At 40.4% G+C, this 21,588-nt stretch overlaps 1 protein-coding gene across 1 annotated transcript in view; it reads left to right on the top strand.

Annotated features, from left to right (window-relative positions):
* Window positions 1-148: 148 nt before the first annotated feature.
* LOC110984992 (uncharacterized) overlaps window positions 149-21,588 on the top strand; it is a 36,762-nt gene continuing 15,322 nt past the window's right edge. Inside the window, exons 1-10 of the mRNA XM_022245665.2 lie at window positions 149-619; window positions 13,979-14,157; window positions 14,496-14,566; window positions 15,524-15,687; window positions 15,865-15,983; window positions 17,394-17,503; window positions 17,951-18,053; window positions 18,619-18,705; window positions 19,743-19,885; window positions 21,005-21,114. Of these exons, the coding sequence (XP_022101357.2) occupies window positions 277-619; window positions 13,979-14,157; window positions 14,496-14,566; window positions 15,524-15,687; window positions 15,865-15,983; window positions 17,394-17,503; window positions 17,951-18,053; window positions 18,619-18,705; window positions 19,743-19,885; window positions 21,005-21,114 (1,429 nt within the window). The 5' untranslated portion in view covers window positions 149-276. The remainder of the gene's footprint in view (window positions 620-13,978; window positions 14,158-14,495; window positions 14,567-15,523; window positions 15,688-15,864; window positions 15,984-17,393; window positions 17,504-17,950; window positions 18,054-18,618; window positions 18,706-19,742; window positions 19,886-21,004; window positions 21,115-21,588) is intronic.

The following is a 21,588-nucleotide window of genomic DNA, read 5'->3' as shown; positions in this document are numbered from 1 at the left end:
ATTTTGCACTGTTTCTATGGGCGGCCGGGCGCATGTTTGTAGTGCATTTTTACGTAGATAGGGCATAGTACTGAGTACAGGCAAGTTTCGCAAGAGCGCCCTCAAAGCTGTAGTCAGGCCCCATGCGTCGTCATTGCTTGTAACGTAAGTGTGCGTGGTCGTGTCTTGTTTGAGCACTTCACGTCACGCACATGGGATACGTAGCAGTGAGTGTGACACCATCACACTAATTTCTGTGAAAACTCTTTCATTCTGTTACTGTGTAAAGATACGTCCATGCAGGAAGGACACTCAGTTGAATCATCCAACATGTCCACGGAAGCCACGCTTCAGCTGGTCTGTGGGGAGAAGAAACTCGACCGGGACCGAGGGTTAGCCCAGCTTCAGCGGCTCTTGGACGAGAGCGACCCCGCGGGGCTGGAGCGGCTGGAGACGGCTCTGACTAGCCTGCTGCACGGCCAAGACTCGGAGACGTTATGGGAGACGAGGCAAGGTGTTCTGCTGGGCTCGAAGGTGGTGGTGTTGCACGAGTGGGGGAGCGAGGCATTTGCAACGCAGCTCCGCTTGTACGCTCTCCATTCGCTTAACAATGAAGAGGCAAGAGTTCGCCTTGCTGCTGGTAAATTCAACATTTATTTTTACATGATAGGCTTCAGGCCCTAGCCTATACTATAGTGTAGCACTAATGGCGCGACTGGAATTATTAGTTGCAGAACTTGCACAATACAACAAACGTGTATCTCTTATGCAGGCCTCAAAGCCAAACATATACTCGGTTCCTATATTATCGTGGTAACTCATATTAATGCAATATCGGAAATTTTGAATTCCTATAAGTTCCCAATTGGCAATATTCACCCAGGTAGTCAATAACTTATGGCCTGAGGATAAGTTTTATGAAAACGGAGTGAAAAGATTTGCAAGGTTCTGTAAGTTTTTATAATGTTTAATTAAAGATGTAACTTTTCTGAAATGTGTGCATTTTCGTTCACTGTGTCTGTCATTACATACCATCTATCTCTTTAACCATGTTAAGAGTTATGTCTAATGCTGCCCTGCACTTGGATATCCATTGCTACATGTACATGTAGGTTCTCATTTTTAATTCCAAAATGGTCAAAGGAGTCTAAACTTTAGGCACATTTTAACTCCTCATTTTTTGAGTCAAAACAAGGGCTTCTGCGCTGAAAAACTGTTTTCGTGCAACCCCAATCTCCATTATGATAGAATAGTATCAATTTGTACTTTTACCTTCTGGGGCAGTGAACATCAAATGATTGCATCTGGATTAATGTCTCAATGATTTTGCTTTTCTTTACAACTTGAAAAATTGAAGAATTTTGCAAGAATAAAACAGTTCAGGTCTAATACTTTGGGGGAATTCAACCTCAGAAAGTAGACATTGTTTCAGACATTTGTGGGTAATTCCAGAAATTAGGGCTCCAAAAGTGTGACATTTTTGTGTCCCTGTGACCGTACATCTGACCTTTGTTATTTGACATGAAAATATCACCGGCATAGATTTCAAACTATCACTTCTTGTATTTTGTGACCGGCTCTGCAAAAAGGTGTATTATGTCACATTTTTTGGAATTTGGGTTATATACATACATGTTTATACTATCAAATTGCTCACATCCTAAGCTTTCATTTGATATACATGTCCTGTGTCCCATATGATATCCCAGTGGCATTTTGTGTTTTGGAGTTATTTGCCATTTGCATATTCATATAATTTCATTTTATCACATGTGCTTTTTGAGATACAATGCCCTTTAAACATATATAACAAACAGAAACATTAAACTTAAATTAGACACTCTCTTGGTTTTCCTTAGCAACAGAGGCTTTCTGGTCAAGCAATTGGCCGAAAAATATTTTCACCCTCGGCAGATGGAATGGGCCATTACGTGTTTTTGCATTACGCGACTTAATATACCTTTTTGCAGAGCATTAATCCATCACACTTGGAAACTGCAAAATGTATTCTGAACTTACAAAATCATATGTCAGATGTGACAGGAACACTAAAAAAACGGGCCCCTAATTTCTGGAATTACCCCTATAAAAGAACTTGTTCACCAAGAAAATGAAATTTGTGATACCCTCATGTTTATTATTCCTTCTGCAGACACAATTTAATATAAGATGATTGTGAAAGATGTTGCCGCTTTTAAGATTGGGGTGAAAAAGCTCTGGTGAAACAAATAAAGTCAGTCCTTGCGGGATTAATTACGGTGTAAGGTGATGCAGTGCAATTCCCATCTCGTTCTCTTGGCATTTGGTATTTTTAAGGAGACTAGAAAAAAGGAGTCAATTAACGGCAAAATGGAACCTTGTCACAAAATGAGGTTATTCAGTTTGCTTGAAAACTAACTCATTCACTTCATCCTTATTCATAAACAAAGTGCTTTAAGGGCTATCGTAGAAACTATTTCTTGATACCGTGATAATGGAGACTCCACCTCCAGTTGCATACGGTACACACACAAATTTTCTGAGCTATCGTATAGGAAAATAAACTGAACCACAAACAGAATCTTATGAATCAAGTTAAAAAGTAAGACTTACACAACATCAAGGGTAGAATAATTCAGGAAGGTGAGTGAGCAATCTTTATTTTGATCAGGAAGTGTGATAACTACCATGATAGTAGAGAAACCCATCCTCCATGAACAAACAGTATTAAGTTTCTTCAAGTGACATACTGTTTTAAACTTGTTACATGTAAATGTGCCCTAATAAGGTGCACTTTGATTTTTCACCTCTGATACCTTGCTAAAGCAAAAGTTTTACCACAAATTGGACAGATTGTGACATTTCATCAAGCTTTCAATGTACCCATGTATTCATAAATCTTTCCAGACCCTCTACTAAGTTCCAGTGAAACTTTCTTTAGGCCTGATTTTTCAGTTGCCTTTTTGCATATTGAGCTCTTTTAAAAATGTGTTAAAAACAGGTGAATAATTTTGTTACGTACTGGGGTACATGCACCGTACTAGTACTGGGGTAGTTCGGAACATGTACATGTGTACATGTACACATGTACGTGAGTGTAGGTACCACTACATTGAGAATTGTTTTCTAGAATTTATCAACTTTGAAGAACTCTTTAAAATGTTCCTTTAAAGGTAATTTGTGATTTGCTGTGATTTGTTTGAGTGTGCTTCATTAGAGAACACACAGGTGGAGTTATGCCAATTGAACTCTTTTATGCATATTAGGTACGGGTTTAATTTAAATCACAAAGAATCTTGTTGGATTTGACGTGATTCAGCAAAAGGAGCAAATGAACCCGCAGTATCAGGAATCCTGTAGCCATTGGATTTGGCATGGCTCAGCCAAAGGATCAAATGCCGTATCAGGAATCTACCGTATATACATGTACATGTATGGCGGTCTCAGCTGTCTCCCTGTCTCAGCGGTCCCCCTTACCAAATATGGTAAAAATACGTCATGCCATCTCTATGCACAACAATGGGAAAGTCATCCGTTTAAGTGCCGTGCTGAGCGGTGCAATGCTTCACGTTGTACGTGACGTGTACTATAAATAGGCCTACACCAAAGATAATAGCACCGCTTATAGTACCGTGCGAGTTAGTCATGCGGACATCTCAGCACGGAAGACCAACGAGACCGTGCTTGTATCGTGCTGAAATGTCCGGCTACGTCAGGGGGGACCACTGAGACCAGGAGACAGCTGAGACCGCCAAACCGGTACATGTACATATCACTGTCAGTGGCCATTGTCTCCAAATGGCAAAGGGGGAGTTCTAAATTCATAGAGTCTGAACAGAAAATGTCAGTGTATCACGAGACCACAGTCCTGCCACCGTTGCCATGATTACAGTAGACAAGCAGTTGGTTAATAACAGTACCGGTACATGTACATGTACATGTACACTGTATGTTGCACATTCGAAACTAGACTGGGGCTTTTTTGTTTCTTGCCAAAAAACCAGGCACCATAAATTCTTCCTCAAACAGCATAATGGTCACCACCTGTGCCATGTAGCAGTAACTTACCAGCACATTTTCATGTACAGGTGTACATGCATGGTTACAAGTCTTTAGATCCTGTAGTGCATCCAGGTATTGGTCCCGGGGGAGAGAAATTGATGTTTGTCCAAAAAACAACTCTCCAAGTTTTCCACCCCAAATGGAATCTTGAAGCACCGCCTCCCCCTCCCGCATTTCATTAAAGATAAATTTAAAAAAAAAAAAAAAATTGCAACATGGGGGATAACTTTCCCCTCCCCCACTGGATGCACCACTGTCTCTGTCACACCGATGCAACACTGGATGTTGGTTTGATCTGCATCTTTCTTCAACTTTTTGCTGTACCGGCACCTAGCAAAGCTTTGCCTACTACCGTTACATACATGTACATTGTATACTAGTACCTGAGCATGCAAACTGTGCAAGGCACACCTGCAACAGTTGCGGATGTACATGTACATACATGTAATTTGGTCACATGGGTCAGTGAGTGTGCCCTGATCGTTACCGGTTCTTCATGCATAGGCTTATTGGCAAATTACCGGTACCCGGGTGAGACTGTAGGCACGCATTCAGTTCAGTGCATGTACGTGTACCGGTATGTACAATGCATGAAATGTGGCCCAAGAATGGTTCAGTGGGACAAAATATACCGGGTACATGTACCGTCATGATCAATTTTGTTCTTCCATGTTGACCAGATGTTAGCTTGATACAGTGTACATGTAGGGATGTCATTTAGCCTGCTGTACATGTGGTAGAAAAACCTTTAAAGTAGAAACAGATTTTGCTCTTGGGATTTTCCATTTTCTGTGGAAATTGTGTACAACCACATCCTTATGGTCCAACAGAAATACCAAAATTTGTTGAAAAATGAAAAAGTCTCATGTCTGACTGTAATTTCAAACCCTGTATCTGTCCATTTACATACATGTACATATGTACATTGTACCTGTATATACTGGTATTAAGAAGCTGTGGTTAACCAACTTCTTGTTTTCTTTCCACCCTTTATGTTACAAGTGCGTGTTTTTCCATGTACCGTAATTTGATGTAATGTCACTGCCCTCTGCCATTTGGAATGAAATGTTTGATACCAGTACATATCTGCAAGGGTTCACTGACAGTCTGGCGGTAGAGCAATTGGTCGTAACTCATTGCAATCAATCCACATCTTGGTCGTCAAATTACAGCATAGTACTAGAGTATGAAAAGTAATGTTTCACAGTGTGCTTGTACCGGTACATACGCTGTGCACTGTATTGCACCTGAACCGTACCTGTGCAGCCATGTACATGTACTTGCGTAGGCTGGCCCTGATGCTTAAATTGACATCAGTTGCGTAAGCATTTTCAGCTGGTGAAATGTGCTTAAGAGGCACTTAACTCATCTAATGCCTCTTTTAATCTCTCTGCAATCCTCGGCCTCAGTAGATCAGACTCAGCATTAATCATCTGTTGGTACTTGTAGCTGTTTTCTCCTTAAAAATTCAGTTTCACCTGTGTGCGCTACCTGTACTTGTAGACTGCAATTAATGCCAAATTCTTCGCCATCGACAGTTTGGCAGCAACTTACCGTTACTTTTTCTGTGTACATGTAAACTGTACCGGTAGTGTGTGGTCATGTATACATGTAGTTTTGATTATTCTCAACATGTGTTACAGGAAGACGAGAAGTTTTGTGATTTTCCTTTCATGCCAAGTGCTGGCAATATAGAGTATCACATCATACCAGCAACTACACAGGTCCCACTTTGCACAGTGTTAAGCCACAGTACAAATTCCCACCATCTTCAATAAGCCCAAACTCTCATGCGGTAGCGGTACATACAGATACAACGTGCATCTAATAGTCTGAGACATTATACACTTTGCAAATTCAGCAGAGAAGTTACTGTAGAGTTGCCCAGAATTTTGTATACATGTACTGGTACACGTGTTGTCAGTTTTAGTGCGTGATCTTCACAATTGTGCTTCAATACATTGATGCATGCCATGTGTTTCCCTTCCTAGCCTTAATAAGTGTTTCACACTGCTCAGGGTTGGTCTATTTAAGTCAACTTGATTTGAATCTCCGATTTAAATCGCAATTTAAATCAGAGAGTTAAAAATAAATCACTGATTTAAATTAAATCAACGTGTTAAAAATTGAAAAAGGCAAATGTGTTGAATGTTTTACAATTTATTTTTTAATTGATTTGAAATTTTTCCAGGTTTTGCACATTTTGAATAGCTGTTCTCACCAATAAGAGCCTTCCATTTCCTAGTATCGAAAAGAAACTTGCATGAATGCGCAGGTGTTACACACTATCTGGGTTGGATTTTTCGCTCAGATCAAGCCACCTGTTTCAGTTTAAGTCAGCTTTATAAAGTCAGTGTGTGATTTTCATCACTTCTAAGTTTTGATATGGTAAAGTATCAGAGAACATCAACTTTGACTGTACTTGTACATGTAAGTACACATAAGCATGTATGTGTTTTATTGAGATTAGAAATGCAGTGAAACCAAAATGAATAACAAACTGTCCTTAATATGGTGAGTTTTAATTAAACCTGAATTACTACTCAATTAACCATAAAGGAGCTGGATCACAAAAACGCTATTGTAACAAGACTGCTTTTGGGCATATTATGTGAGCAAGGTAAAATACATGTACCAGCATTTTTACTGGGGGTTGATGGCATATTTTCACTTATTATTTATTAGGTATACTGTAAGTTCTTTGTTAGCAATTTCTTGTGAACTCTAGTTTTGTCAAAACTTAGTGTCTGGTTTAAAACCTGGTATTTTACCCTGTACCTGTATCTCTGAAAGAATTACATGTACCTTTTCTGCGGGTACATGTACATGTACATGTACTGTATTGATACATGTACGGTAGGTGCTATACTGCATGCATTTCACCTGGGCTTAGACAATACAGGTACAGGTACATGTATTTAAGGGGGTATATGTATGTGATTTTCAGTCAAATTACAGTACTTGTTTAATTTTGTAAAAAGCAGAATGAAAAATAGAAAATTAATGAACACACAGCTACATGTAATTTTGCATGCTTTGGAGTAGATACCGGTACATGCATTTTAAGCTGACTTGTCTCCATTTTTTATTAAAATATAGAAGTTAGATTAAATGTTTTTAAATCTGACTTTTGGTAAAAAAAAAAATAATTGCCCCATGCCACTGCTACATGTAGCGGTACATGTGCTGTACATGTACATGTACATGTATGCAAATTAATACAGTGGCAAACTCTACTCTTTTATTTGCACAAACTTCATGTATTGTTTTTGGAATCTGAATTCATCTGTGTACATGTATAGGCCTACTACAGGGTAGAAAAAGAGTTTTCACATTCTGGTCTGGGTGTTCCACTTTGGAGCATTGATCCAGATGCACAGAGTTTAATTAATTGTCAAAGCCTGAAAGAATCTTAAATTGTACTCTGGCCTACGGTATGTACATGTACATCAGATACTCACCTGTTTCCAAGAATTTTCAATATTATCAATTATAAAAGCTTGGAATGTACCAACACAGTCCTAGAAAATCTATGTGTATACTGTACATGTACCTGTATTGACTTGTAGTAGTACATGTAATAAAGCTATGTGCAAATAAAATAGCAGTTGAGTGTGTGGCTGATTGTGACTTGTAAGAAATTGACAACTACATGTAGTTTTAAATGATTGCTCTTTTCATTTGCGGAGATCCTACTTTGCAGTATAAGGCCGTTAACTTGGTCTTCAAATCAATGCAATTCAATTAATGGGCTATCTGAATACTTTCTCTGTTTACGTGTACATGCAATCAAATTTTCTGCTACTGTAACTTGTCAGAGGGCCACGCACATCCCCACATTTTGCTAGTCGTTGGTTGATTTTACCTTACACTTTTGTCACGGAAACTGTACTTTGTGCTTGATGTACAGTCTAGTGGGCCCTACTGAAATCGTCGACAGAACAGATGGTGTTTTCTTTTTTTACATGCGGATATATTCAGGGAAGTGAATACCACTTCAGGTTAGCATCTAAAAATAGAAACTTCCCAGGGACCTATCGGATCGGTCTTCAATATTTAATACTCTTAAAATAGAAGCAGGCGCAGGGTTTTCACAAAGCCTCTAATGGCCTCGGTGTTTGTCAGCTTGTGAACAGAGCTATTTTTAGCTCCCAGCCCCCCTGCTATTGATGTATGATAAAATTGACATTTGAAAAAGCAGGCGCGCACACAGTATCGCAGTCTTTATTGTACTGTACGTGTACCGTTTATACATAGACCTTGCTGGATGGAATTTATATTACCATGCAGAGAACAAACAAATTACCAGTGCAGTACTCCCCTGTCTGTGAGAAAGGTTGTCATTGAGAAAAGCATAATAACAAAGCCTGGCTTGTACTGTCGCTGCAAATAAGAGGATGCACAATTTACCATAAAGGTCCAGCGACTGAGTATGAAATGTCTTCACAAATTTTGGGTCCATGTAAATGTAATTCCATGGTAATGGAATGACATTTGACCTGATTTGAAAATTGGCGTTGTGTAAATTTGCTTTTGATTTTTAAAGCAGACAAATGACCACTTTATATCTACCCTCATTATGTACTTCGTACAACACTTTTAAGTTGAATTTTTTTTTCAACACTTACTTTGATAAGTGTGAATAAAAGTATTAGTATTTACATGTACATGTACAATGTAGGTAATGCAACATACATGTACATGCCATTTGGTATCCTCTTTGTTTAATCCTTTTGATGAAGACCATGTAAAAAAAAGATTTCCCATGCATTTTGGACAAATGAGGCTGTTTACATATATTTGCAGTCTGGTACTTTTCATTTGCCGTTCCAATTGTAAACCTGAAATGTGCTGACATACATGTACACATGCACATATTTGTGAGAAAAGTTTTCTCACTGGTCTCACTACTGTCATGTAATGAAACAACTACGGTACTAACCACACCAAAGGGAGGAATTTGATGCAGCACAGCATACCGGTACATGTATGCGCCACCACAGTTTTGCACATGGGGCAAAGGGCAATATAAAATCAAGTGTACTTTTATGAACAGAGAATGTAAAGTTCAATGGAACTCAATAGTGCATTTGCAAAGACTACATTCAAATTTCTTTGTGTGGCATTGACTACTTTTACCATGTACATGTGCAGGTACCGGTACTAATCACATGTACCCATACATAATGTGCAGGTACATGTACATGTACATAACATGTACCAAGTACTGAATGTGCTACTAGTACATGTTAAAGTACGAGTATACATGTATGTACTGCACATGTACTGTACATGTACATTGTTTGTCTAATCGTGTACAGTATGTTGTGCGTACAATGCACGTGTAACGGCACATGTATGTCTACATGTACCGGTACATGTATTGATGTATCCCCCATAGTAATGTACATGTATACATGCTGTGCAGGTATGCATGTGAATGGACACATGTATGTATACGTTTGTCATTTAAACAATATTTACTGGTAATATCCACAAATGCATGATTTTTCAGCCCATTAGTTTTACTGGAGATTAGATTCGCAGTTGAATGACAGGTGTAAGTGGCTACATGTACTGGTATGACTGGTAGCCAAAGTATAATACCTTTGGCTTTTATATTGTACAGTCAGAACTGGTCGTGCACCAGATACATGAACCGCCACTTGTAGATGTTTTGGTAAAGAACCTTGTCTGCCCAGTGCAGGGCTTTTGTTGGGACTCCAAATTATGCAGTCCTCAGCATGTTGTTTCATTGCACACTCCTTAAAAGTTGGAAAGGTTGTTCATTTTCTCAGTCCTGCAAAATGCAGCTTACAACTGAGCAGCATGTGTTTGTGGTAACAAAGTGGTTGAGGACTGAAAGCTTCCAGCAAGTAGCAGATGCATTTGGTCAGCGTTTTCCTGACTGTAACATTCCCGCCACGTCGACTATTTGGAAAAACATCCAAAAGTACCAAAGGGAGGGGACAGACTTGAATCTCAACAAGGCTCACTCAGGCCGACAAAGAACATCAGGGCTGTCCGTTAGTTGCAACAAAGAGACCTGTGCGTGTCTGCCAGGAGAAATGGACTAGGAATTGTCTGAGTTAGGCTACGGTGAATCTGGTGCACGACCAGTTCTGACATGGTTGATTGAACTGCTTCGTGCTCAGTCATCTGTGATGGTAAATTGGATTTCTTGGTGTCATAAAAAGAGGACATCATTGCACTTATACAAATGTAGGATTTCAATTTCAAGAGGACATTTATTCCATACTCTTCAGAAAATCAAAATATGTCGTTAATTAAGGAAACTTGGTACATAGAAATTAGCAATGTGAGTGCACATGCATGTACATGTACCGTACATGTACAATGTACATGCAACTTTTTTCAGATGAAAAAAAGAACATTAGAACATGAGATAAAGAAAAGTACAGTGTAGTCCTTGTACAAACAGAACAAAAAAGAGCATGAGGCTGTTGAATAAACTGAGGCTTATAAAAAGCAGCCCTTAAGACGTACATGTACATGTACATGTAAGACATAATGAGAACAACAACGTACTTGTACATGTGACAAGAACTACAACACGAGTAACTACAAGATGAAAAACAAGGGACAGACAAGATATGGCAATAGTTGACGGCAAACAGTTACCAAAATTGTAATATTTGAAGACAAATAAAAGACAATAAAGAAGGAGATAAAAACCCCATAAATACAGAAGAAGGTTAAATTACATAATGGGAGAGGAGGACTCTTTTATGATACCAGTAAGTCATAAACTGACCAATGGATACTTTTTCTGGTGACCTCTTCCAACTTTTCAGCTTATACCGGTATGTTGTGGATTATTAGAAGGTACAATGTACATGTACGGTACATGTATGATCAATCCGGTCCTGCTGCATCTGTAATTTATTTGCACTTTATACAAATAAGAAGCGTAAGATTCACATTGCCACTTGTGAAAGAATTCATGCCTTGAGGGCCATTCTCTGGAAAATAAGCCTGAATAAGCCAAATTTTCCAACAATCTCTGGCTGAATGTTGGTATTTGATTCATGTAATAAAATGTCAATTTTTGTAAGGCCAAACCAAAAAATAGCTGTGTTTCCGGTTACCTGACCCAACCTAGAAAATTATGCAGAACCTGTATCGTTTTATTCAACAAATCAATGAAATATAAAAACTTATGGTGCCTTGCCCCAAGCCTAATTTCTTGTGCATCATCCTGTACATTGTATTGTTTTTATTTGTAAATTTTTGGCATGAGATGGACAGCAATGGAATAATCTTTGGCTTGATTAATTCGTGGCACACGTACAGTATTAATCTGACACCGACTTAGTACATGCACCTGTTACAACTTTACCAGCCCCTCCCCCCGGAAAAATACAGACCCTCATCCGACCCTAATTTTTTGGGCTATAAAAAAGTTTTTACCCAACCAACCGCCCTAATTGATTTTTCAGTGTAATAGGAAACACAACTAATAATTCATTTTGGGGAATTTCAGCACTAAAAAGGTGTTTTTTTAATTCCCATTGAATGTGCACATGCTGTATTAATTTTTATTCATTGAGGATACAAATAAATTCATTGGGAGTATTTTCAACAAATTTTATCACAAGGTGAAACAAAAAACTATTTGGGGGGTTCTAGATCAGTTTGTGATTTGTTGCTGAGCACATGTGACGTAACAAAAATGCATAAAACTCTTAATAAAAAGGCTTGGCTGCCAAATAAAGACGTCACACCAGTACTTGATATTAATAAAAAAATTTTATATGGCCTATGATATTACTGAGGTAAAAGAAGAATTTGCTTTTTTGAACTCTATAAATACTGAAAACTATAATGGTCACACATGTTACATTTTTGTTACACGTGTGACTGTTATGTGTGTGACCAGTGCAGTATTCCTGCAGATCACATTCATAATGCATGACCAAGTATAAGCCAAAACTTTTAACCAATCAGAGCAGACAAGGGAGGGCCTGGAGAATGTTATGCAATAGACACTGCATACAAATTTGAAACGTACGGTACCTTATCCAGCGCCCCATTTGACATGTTCAAGTAGTGCAGATGCTGACAACTCCCCCCTTGTACTGAACGAGTACCTTGTGGGTTTGGTGAAGGAGATTGGGTAATTATTGAGTAAGATGGCTGTGAATATCCAGAAAAGGTACACTGTACATGTAGAATCGGTAATCAATGACAATACGGTAGTTACCGTAAGTTGATGCAATGTAAAAAGTCTAGTGGATTCTGGAAATGGGCATCAAAGATCAGGGATCTTTTGTTCCATAGACCAGAGATAGTTTGAGGAAAATCACTCCACCTGATGTCACAGGAAACAGTGGGCAGTTGAAGTGTGGAGATATTTAGGCCCAAGGGTCCCTTTTATTTCAGGAGCAGTATGTGTACAGTATGTGTAATTACTAATTTGACACAATATTCTTAATGTAGGAGCACCATAAATCTACATGTACCGGTACAGAGCCCGATTTACATGTTGCTTGACCCAGTTTAAATTGTTCTGATCTTGTGGCATGAAATGCATCAAAGTCTTACCTTGGTTTTCTGAATTCCAGGCTAAATAATTTTGTCACTAAAAAGTTAAATTTTGGGGTGTGACAAAATACATGTGTATACATGTACATATATCCTACACGTAACATTTAAAAAAAATCTCAATACATCATGAGGGCAGGGGTTTTCTTGAGGGAGGGAGGGAGAAGGGGGTGGGACTTAGGTGTACACAGGTCACAGACTGTGAGATTCAATTTTTTACGTTTCACCTGTTTTGTGGTGTGAGATCCAGTATACCTGGACTTTTGACTTCAAAAATGCCTAGGTACATGTACATGTATGTCATGTGTTTGGAATATTTGATTTTTTATTGATATTCTAATATTTGATGATGAAACCTCACATATACATGTAAGTTCCCAAATAAATGCACGAATCTAAAAACCAATCAGCAAATTCCAATCCAGGCGCACATTGTGACAGAAAATGTTTACAGATCTGAATTTGTAAATCATAAGAAACATTAATGTGCATACATGTACTTTGAAATTTACATGTACATCTCAATAAGAATTCTGTCAAAAGCACCAACACTTTGTTCATCTACTTGTAAATAATGTGGAAACTCTCAATGTTAGTAACATTTCATCTTAAATTAAGTGTCTTACAATTACAAGCTGTGAAAAGACTTTCAGCTCATTACTCATGTACGTGTACCAATACGTTGGAATACCTTGTGTACATGTACATTTAGGCACCAGCAGGGTCATGTACATGTATGTGCACTACAAATGGATTTCTTCCTTGTGCATTTAAAATAAGTGTTGATTTTAACATTTAGTTTCTTTGGGCACTGTAATTTGATCGTGACTTTGTGTGTTTTGGAAATTCTGAAAAAATGCACCCTCAAACAATAATGAGCCAATTGTCACACACGTAATGTTTCTGGTCACACACGTTGCCTAACTATTTTTTTTTCTACATGTACATTAAAAGTGCAAAAATTGAACTAATTGAACAAATTGAGCCAATTCACAGAGGCTTACAAAATAAAATTAAGAGTCAGATATTTGCAATCGTCTGATGTCACATACGTTACGGTTACGTTAGTTCCTGTACAATGAAACTTTCAGAGACATTTGGAAAGAATGATTAACCACGATATAAGTTCTCCCCTGGAGCTGATTACTATGTTGCTCAAATGTAAAAGTATTCAGAAACAAAAAATGTATTTAAATAATAAAACACACATAAAATTGCTTACAAAGATACAGTTGCATTGTACAATAATACATGTACGTACAGTACATGTATTTTCCCCATAGTATTGTTGCATTTCATTTGCTGTCGTTTTCAAACCACTAAGTTACTGTAGATATATGTAGATGTTTTATGGATTTCTTTTTACCCTCCATCTCACCCCTTGGTTTTTCAGGCGAGGTGCTAGGTGCCCTGTGCAAGCGTTATGGCACCGATGTGTACCAGTCGGCCAGCGAGCTGATCCATGACGGGGTACGTAGCAACCTGGAGCGCATCCCACTCTCAGAGAGGCCCCCGGGCCAGAGGGACAGCGCCAACGTCCTGATGGAGAAACTGGTCATTCAACACGAGCAGGTACGGAAGTGTGACAGTGGACTTACAGTTTTTAAATGTACATGTATGGATCCCTTTCTTTTTTTCTTGGACTCAAAGTTATAAACATAATTATACTCATGTATCGTTTGTCTGATTGGCAAGGTGCAACAAAACAGTTGTTGACTGCTGTGATGTGGGATATGCCATTTTTAACCCCTCAACTTCACCTTGGGAGGTACACGTACATGTATGTGTTCCCTAGGGTGTTACAAAGATACCTCCCTCATCAAAGCCAAAATGCCAAATGAAGACAATAATAATTGTCACATGGTTCACTAAAGACTCATTCGTTATTTTGTTTGTTTTTTCCCCATCAGGGAGGGAGTGCCACAGCAGAGCAGATTTTCCACGACACTGCGGGCTGGAAAAATCTGGAAACCTGGATGAAGTGAGTTGTAGTCTGATAACAAACATCAGTGTGTAAGGCGTGTGGGGAGAGAGTTGCCATCAGAAGAAGAACGAACCAAATTGCAACAGTGTGACATGTCGGAACAAAGGATGTGAGATCTTGCACAGAGGAGATTTTGGGGGGATTCAGGAAGGTTTCTAGCAAGACTGATCTGTGGAACTAAGATTAGTAAAAAGTATCGATTGATTTTCAGTGTCTTGTCTGTGACCGTACCTCATACATATTCATGATTGAAAGCCGATGTCTCACTGGTCTACATTCGCCATCAGGTGCGAGTCACTACCGCAATATCTATTGTTTACATGGTACGCTTTCAAAGATCCACGCACTATACAGTATCTTTCAGATTGATAGCCTACAAGTACTTGTACATGTACCAGTTATGTTTAAGCTAGTCCCATTGGCTTCACAACTAGTTTGAAAGGAGCTGGCATACATGTACTTTGTCATCTTCCAATGCTTAGGGGAGCTACTTGTATACACTGATATGTACATGTGCATGTGATATCAACTCGCTCTGCGAAATAAGCCATGTGATGTGTGTATTTGTTTTACCGTGCATCGTACATTTGCCATCATTAAGCGCAGCAACACATTTATTATTATTTATGTGTACCACTAACTTTCTACATGTAGCTAGAACGAGGTCAATATGTGTGTGTTATCCCTGTGCAATAGTTCCACAATTGCTTTGTGAAATGCATGCTTTGCAGGCTGTCAGCTGGGTACATGTAAGTCAGGTGACAGTCTATGGTACTACTCGTGCACTTGACCTGTTCGTGGATCTTTGCATGCCATGCATGCGGGTCAGATCAACGGAAAACTAGTGATTGGCAAGTGATGGTGAGTCGAGTCGTGAGAATAATGCTCTGAATCATGAATAGGTAGGAGTTAAGGTACTAAAATTGGCGTCTTCTTGCCTTTTGTCTGTTGCAGGTGCTTAGAGTCCGTCATCAATGGCTGCGGTCCTCACTTTATCCCTTTCATCACCCAGGATCTCCTTGACCTCATCTTTCAGACGTTGACCCACACAAACCGATTTGTCAGGGAGACGGGGTACTATGTCATGTCTTCTCTTGTCAGCTGTGGAGCAACACCAGGTATGTCGATTACAGAGGACATCGGCTGTTGATGCATGTTGATCTTTTGTCCTTAGTGAACTCATTTGCTAAGTGTAACAAGGTCATGAATAAAATCTATTGTCACCACTGCACACGCCCTGCCATTCTGTTCAAAGAGATAAAGAATTTTTTTTTAATATTGGTGCAATTATTCAGATAACGGAGAGGAAGCAATGGATCTTTGTTGCGAGTTAACTGATGACAACCCAGTCTTGCAGTACGGAGATCAGGTGGCCAAACATCTTGCAGAGGGGCTAGCCGACAACTGGAGTCAGGTTAGTAAGATGGCTCCCCCGGGGGCAACCTTGATCAAGTACCACAGCTTCACGTGTGGTTAGTTTATGGCAAACCGTGACCCTCTGCAACAAGGTAACAAACCAACAATGTCATAGGTCAGACTCTAGTTGAAGATCGGTAAGGTGTGTTGGTGGTGTGTCCTTTCTCCCTATTACCCTGGTACATGTACAGTACACAGCTGTTGAATACTGGTGACTTACATGTAGCTTAATACTGTCGCAGGTTGTTCCCAGATTGTTGACTAGACTCAATCATTCATTGTTGAGTCAGCAGGAGACTTCACTGAGAGTTAGTTGAATTGTCGTAGTCCTTGATTGATCTCACTCAAGGCTTCTCAAACGGCAGTCTTCAGCATGTACCAGTAAGTCATTGTAGGAATTCAGCAGTGAGGGCACTTCTCTTTACCTGAAAACAAGTGGGTACCTCTTCAGGTAGAGCTGGTTGTTGTGTTTGAATCTGCCTTATGTGGCAAGTTGGCAGTCTTGAGCTGTACAGCTTTAACCACTCCCTGCTGGGGATTCTGGATCTGGACACGTATGCTTTATATGCGTGGCCAGGGTCTCTGAACTCGGACAAAGGGAACAGGGCCTTGTAACAAAAGAGCGTACTCTGAACAAATGACCAGGCTGCTGGGAATTACCGACATTTTTTCACTCTCAAAAGTGGAGACAATCCAGCCCTGTTTTGAAACAGTATACCACGGTTTGGGGCATTTAGAGCGAGCGGATTACTACCGGGGAGAAACGCACTCCACCACCGCAGCGATGAGCCACACAGCACCGCTGCATGCTAATCTGGCCCCTATTGAAAAGAGGTCAGCAGCACACTGAGCAAGGTCCGTGAACAAAAGAAAGTTATATAACACCGCACAATCTGGGCTCTTTTTACAAGGCTGCAGGCTTGGCTGAAATACTTAGACGTCAATAGATTTTGTCTGTCAGGCTAGACTTGAGCCAGACAGTCCTTCACGTGTATGTAAGTGCCCAGTAAATGAAGACAGGAATTTTTAAAGAATTTTGAAAAACAGGAAAAAATGATGAATATCCCGGCCCAGCATCATCAACATTGGTAACTGCCCCGGCAGGAAGTGGTTAAGACAAGGAGCTGCTGCAGACACAGCAATAAAATGTTGGCATGACAAGATGTAATAATAATCACCACATATCAGAAATGTACAGTACCACATGCACGTGTACCGGGGTACATTGAGGGTCAGGTTCATGTGAGTGCAGGTAGATGAGTACCGATTAATGGACACCAGTGTTCAAGAAATCCCTGGTAATACATTTATCCACATTTGTCCAGCGTGCTAAACATCATTAATTCCCTATTTTACTTTCTGTCAGGATTTATAGGAGACTTTATGTCTGAGTTTCTTTTTTTTTTAGGTCAGACTTTCCAGTTCGGTGGCCACAAGGAATTTCCTCGTCAACCTCCCCAACAGCGAGAGCAGAGAGAAGTTTTTTCCTCTTCTCCTGCCGCGGATGTGTTTGAATAGGTGAGTAGTCATCAGCTTCGTGCACAAGTGCCCCCCCCCGGAGCCTAGTCTCCATATGGTTTGCCAATAGAACGCATGATGTCAAGGTGCAAGACTGGTGTGTGACATTATTTGACAAACAAATTGTAACAGAATGGCATCAGAAACTCTGCAACTTGTGAAGTGCCGTTTTTCAGATCGTTGTTTCATTTCCTGAAGCTAGACTGGTGCTTCAGTTTCATGCATCTCATTTACATTTATGGTCAGCCTATTATATTGGCAGTTGGGTTACATTTCCTAGTTATGAGGAGGAAGCAGGCAAAATACATGGCCTTTTCCTAAACAAACTTAGCAGTCTGGTTCCCAATCTCTGTAACATATTCGAGGCCCAGGAAGGAGGGCTTGAGAAGCATTGAAGCCACTTTATGTTCAAATAAAAAAAAACCTGTCTTATTGAAATTTGCACAGGTATTATGTAGCTGAAGGTGTGAGGACGTACTCCCAGAACACCTGGAGGCAGGTGACAGGAGATCAGGGCAAACAGTTGGTGGAGGCAAACATGCCGGATATGGTGAGTTCATCTTTGAAATATACTCAGCATTCTGTAAAATTCACAGTGAGTTATTACATGAACAAGTTATATTAACCTTACATGTATGACATGTTAATTTCCCAGGCTGTGTGTAAAATGATATTGAAATCAGAGGGCTCAGTACTTTGAGGGTTTAAGCATCCAAGGCTTTTTAAAGACTTTGATGAAAATGCTAGACCATTGAGGGTTTAAGCACCCAAGGTTTTTTAAAGACTTTGATGAAAATCCTAGACCAATTCAGATTGCCTCGTCTTCTAAATTGTTGCTTTTTAACCCTTTTGAACGTCACAGAATCAGAACTCTTTTGTACCGTATGCACAAAGATAAGGCACTGACAAACTTTCCTTATTCACCTTGCACTCGACTTGGGCAGGGTCTCAGTCGAGGTCTTGACTTCAATAGTGGCGCTTAGGGGACCAACAGGCAACACCTTAGGGACGTGAAACAGAAACTAACTCACCTGTGTACATACAGTACGTTCACCACTGGGACTGCGACATATACGGTCTGGTCGTGATTTTTTGTGAATTTGTTCCGTCATCAGGTGGATTATTACATTCAGCAGACGAATGCAGACAACCACGCTGTGAGGGAGGCTGCCTGTGCCTGCATAGCAGAGTTAGGATCCAAGGTAGAAACCTCTTGCGGACCCCTCCTCAAGACATTCTCACGCCCCTTGCTCTCCTTCCTATCCGTGGCAGTCGGAGGTCTCGAACCCTCGTGGACAGACCTCAGTACTCTTGTGAATCAACCCATGTACATTATACAATTACATGACTGTCTCATGCATCATTACACAGTGGTAACAATTGCAGTGTTGTACAATGTAATTGAGACTTCTTAACCCCTTCGCGCCGGGACGCGGGTACCGCCGCCATAAAAATTGAGATCCTCAGCCCGCTTTTCAGCTATTATTCTCGGCCCAAGCTCGAGCGAACACGGTGAAAGAAGGTAGACCCTGGCTCTTGTATATATGGTCATTGGCCTTTGTGTGTAGCCCAGAAATGAAAAGACCGAATTTGCATCATAATCACCAGCTTCACAATAGTCCCGACTTTGAAAAGAGGCAACGGGAATGTGGAAGCGTGAGTAGAGCCGCATGCCACCGAACAATCAGCCTTTTACTGTGTAATTCAAAGCGTGCAGACAACGCAGGGACACAAACTGAGAATTTGGGTTTGGCAGGTGGCCTTCGTGGCCAAGCGAGGCTGGAATTCTTGGAGTCAGCTTTCGGGCAGAAATTCCCGTCGTCAAGGGGTTAAAACCATCACAAGAAACCCACAGGACTAACACAAGACATCCAGTCTGAATTCAAGTCACGACCTACATGTATTTAAATGAACTACAACAAAAGTAAACCCTCGTCATCGTTCACTCTGTTGAGACTGGTCATATGAATGGTCTTATGCATCATCTTGTCTTTGGTCTCGTGATAGTTTCAACTACAAGAATGAATACATTTTATACCTGATGTTGTGACATCAGAACCCACCAAACAGTGTTAACCCTAATGCCATAAATAGTCCACAGGAGTCAAAGAGTCACAGGGGCATTCAGGGCTGTTAATGTCAGTTAATAGTTAAACATTAAAGACATCCCAGCTGAACTCTGAAATTTGTCCCAAGATTTCACACACTGATAAGCACTGTTATGTCTTCCCACTAACAGCTCAACAAAGAGGTAGTGCGACCCTTTGTAGGACGACTTCTGGCTGCCTTATTAGAGTGTTTCAGTGATGACAGCTGGCCGGTCAGGGATGCTGCTTGTGTGGCTTGTGGCAACTTTGTCGGTTGTTTCCCAACAGAATCAAGGTAAGGACAACGTGAAAAGAAATCATAACTTGTGGTTGTTAAGTACAATTTCAGCAGTAAAATTCCAAGCGAACCAGTAGAGATGTAATTGTGTTGTGGGTTGCTGGCGGTGCCATGATCTTTGCTCGATTACGTACTCAAAGATTCAGCTGAGTTGCCAAAAGGTGGAAGTTAGCCACACCCTCAAAATAGCCGATGTCTTTCAACCAACGTACATGTATCTGTTAAAGCCCTGGCCTGTGGTATCCGGACCAATCATGGCCGTGATAGCACAACCAGATGTTGGACAGAAAACCAGCCTTACGGGTAGCTGGAGTGTGGAAGGTTGCACTTGATGCTTGTGTCTGAAGCACACGTTGTGTTACTGGAGATGTGCCCGCTGTTGCTCACGAGCCATCCTGAATGGATTGCTACATACACACACCTCAACAACCTTTCCATTAACACTTCCAAGCCTATTTTTTGTCATTTTTGTATCAGTTCTCACCCTTGTGGAAACAAACGTGTCTTATTCTGTATTTTTGGATGGAAATCAAGGTTAACTATTTATGCTGGAACACAAATTAGCAAAGATTCATGGGCCAGTTGGCCCAGGTGTGTGTGTGCTCGCTCATCTAAGGGCATCCTTGTTTGGCCACAAGGGACGTTGCAAGGAGTTGCTCAGTCTTCCAAACTGAAGCCCACATATGGAAATATTTTGCTTGTGGCTGGCAACAGCACATGTACTTTTGGAAAGTAGATGTTAGCATGCTCCCATAGAAGCCTGTGTTGAGTAAGCCACGGTGTTGTACTCGAGTCCGTCACAAGTCCATCACAAGTCATGCAATCTTAAGCCAATACACAAACTATTCAAATGAGCTGTGACAAAAGCCTTCTGTTATTGTTCACCCTGCTTCTAATGACTGACCTTGTGAAGGAACTTGTGACTGGACTTGTAAAGGGATTTGGGCTGGACTTGTGAAAGGACTTGCGATAGGCTTAAATACAACACTGGTTTGCCATCACCAGCAGTCAAAATTCTCATAAATTGTAGTGAGCCACCTTTTTCATTCATAAATCATATGTTTATTGATTTGTTTATTGATAGTAAGAAGCAGTTCTTTTTTCATGCCTCATTAGGCCGAGTATGGAGAAGTTGTACCCACTTTTCTTTGCCAACCTAGCTGATAACATCCCTTCGGTCAGGCAAGGTGCCGCCGTTGCCCTAGTCAATGTCGCTAAGGCCTACGGTGAGTAGACCTAAAACATAATGATGTAACACAGTGTTTACCGTAGTCCGTTGTCGGTGAAAAGTGGGGATAGAGTCGTAAGTCATGTGAGCCTTTGCGCGACTTTAGAAGAAGCAAACTTGCCGTCTCGTGGTAGCTTGAAAATATGCATCTCCAGTATTTGTTGTGTGCTTGATTCACACAGTGGCATACAACAGTTAACACAAACCATTTTGGAAAATGTAGGCCCTCTCAATCTTCGGATCTTTTTGACAATTTGCCATGTGCATGGTTCTAGCAATAGCGAGCGTTATGTGTCGTGACTGTCGTACCCCGTTTCACCCAAAGTGCACTGCGGTAAACATTGCGTTATGTCATTTTTGTATTACATGTAGGTCTGTTGTCTTCTCCGGACATGCGTATGTCCGTAGTTGTTATTTCTGCCGTGGTCTTCTGCAGTTGAATTTGGGAAATAAACAGTGTTGTAACCAGTTT

The sequence above is a fragment of the Acanthaster planci genome, linkage group LG01, assembly GCF_054643075.1.
Source record: "Acanthaster planci isolate LZ-2023a linkage group LG01, COTS_SCS, whole genome shotgun sequence".
NCBI classification, from domain to species: domain Eukaryota; kingdom Metazoa; phylum Echinodermata; class Asteroidea; order Valvatida; family Acanthasteridae; genus Acanthaster; species Acanthaster planci.
The sequence above is the reverse complement of the archived record's forward strand: the minus strand, read 5'-3'. Positions and strand labels throughout refer to the sequence as shown.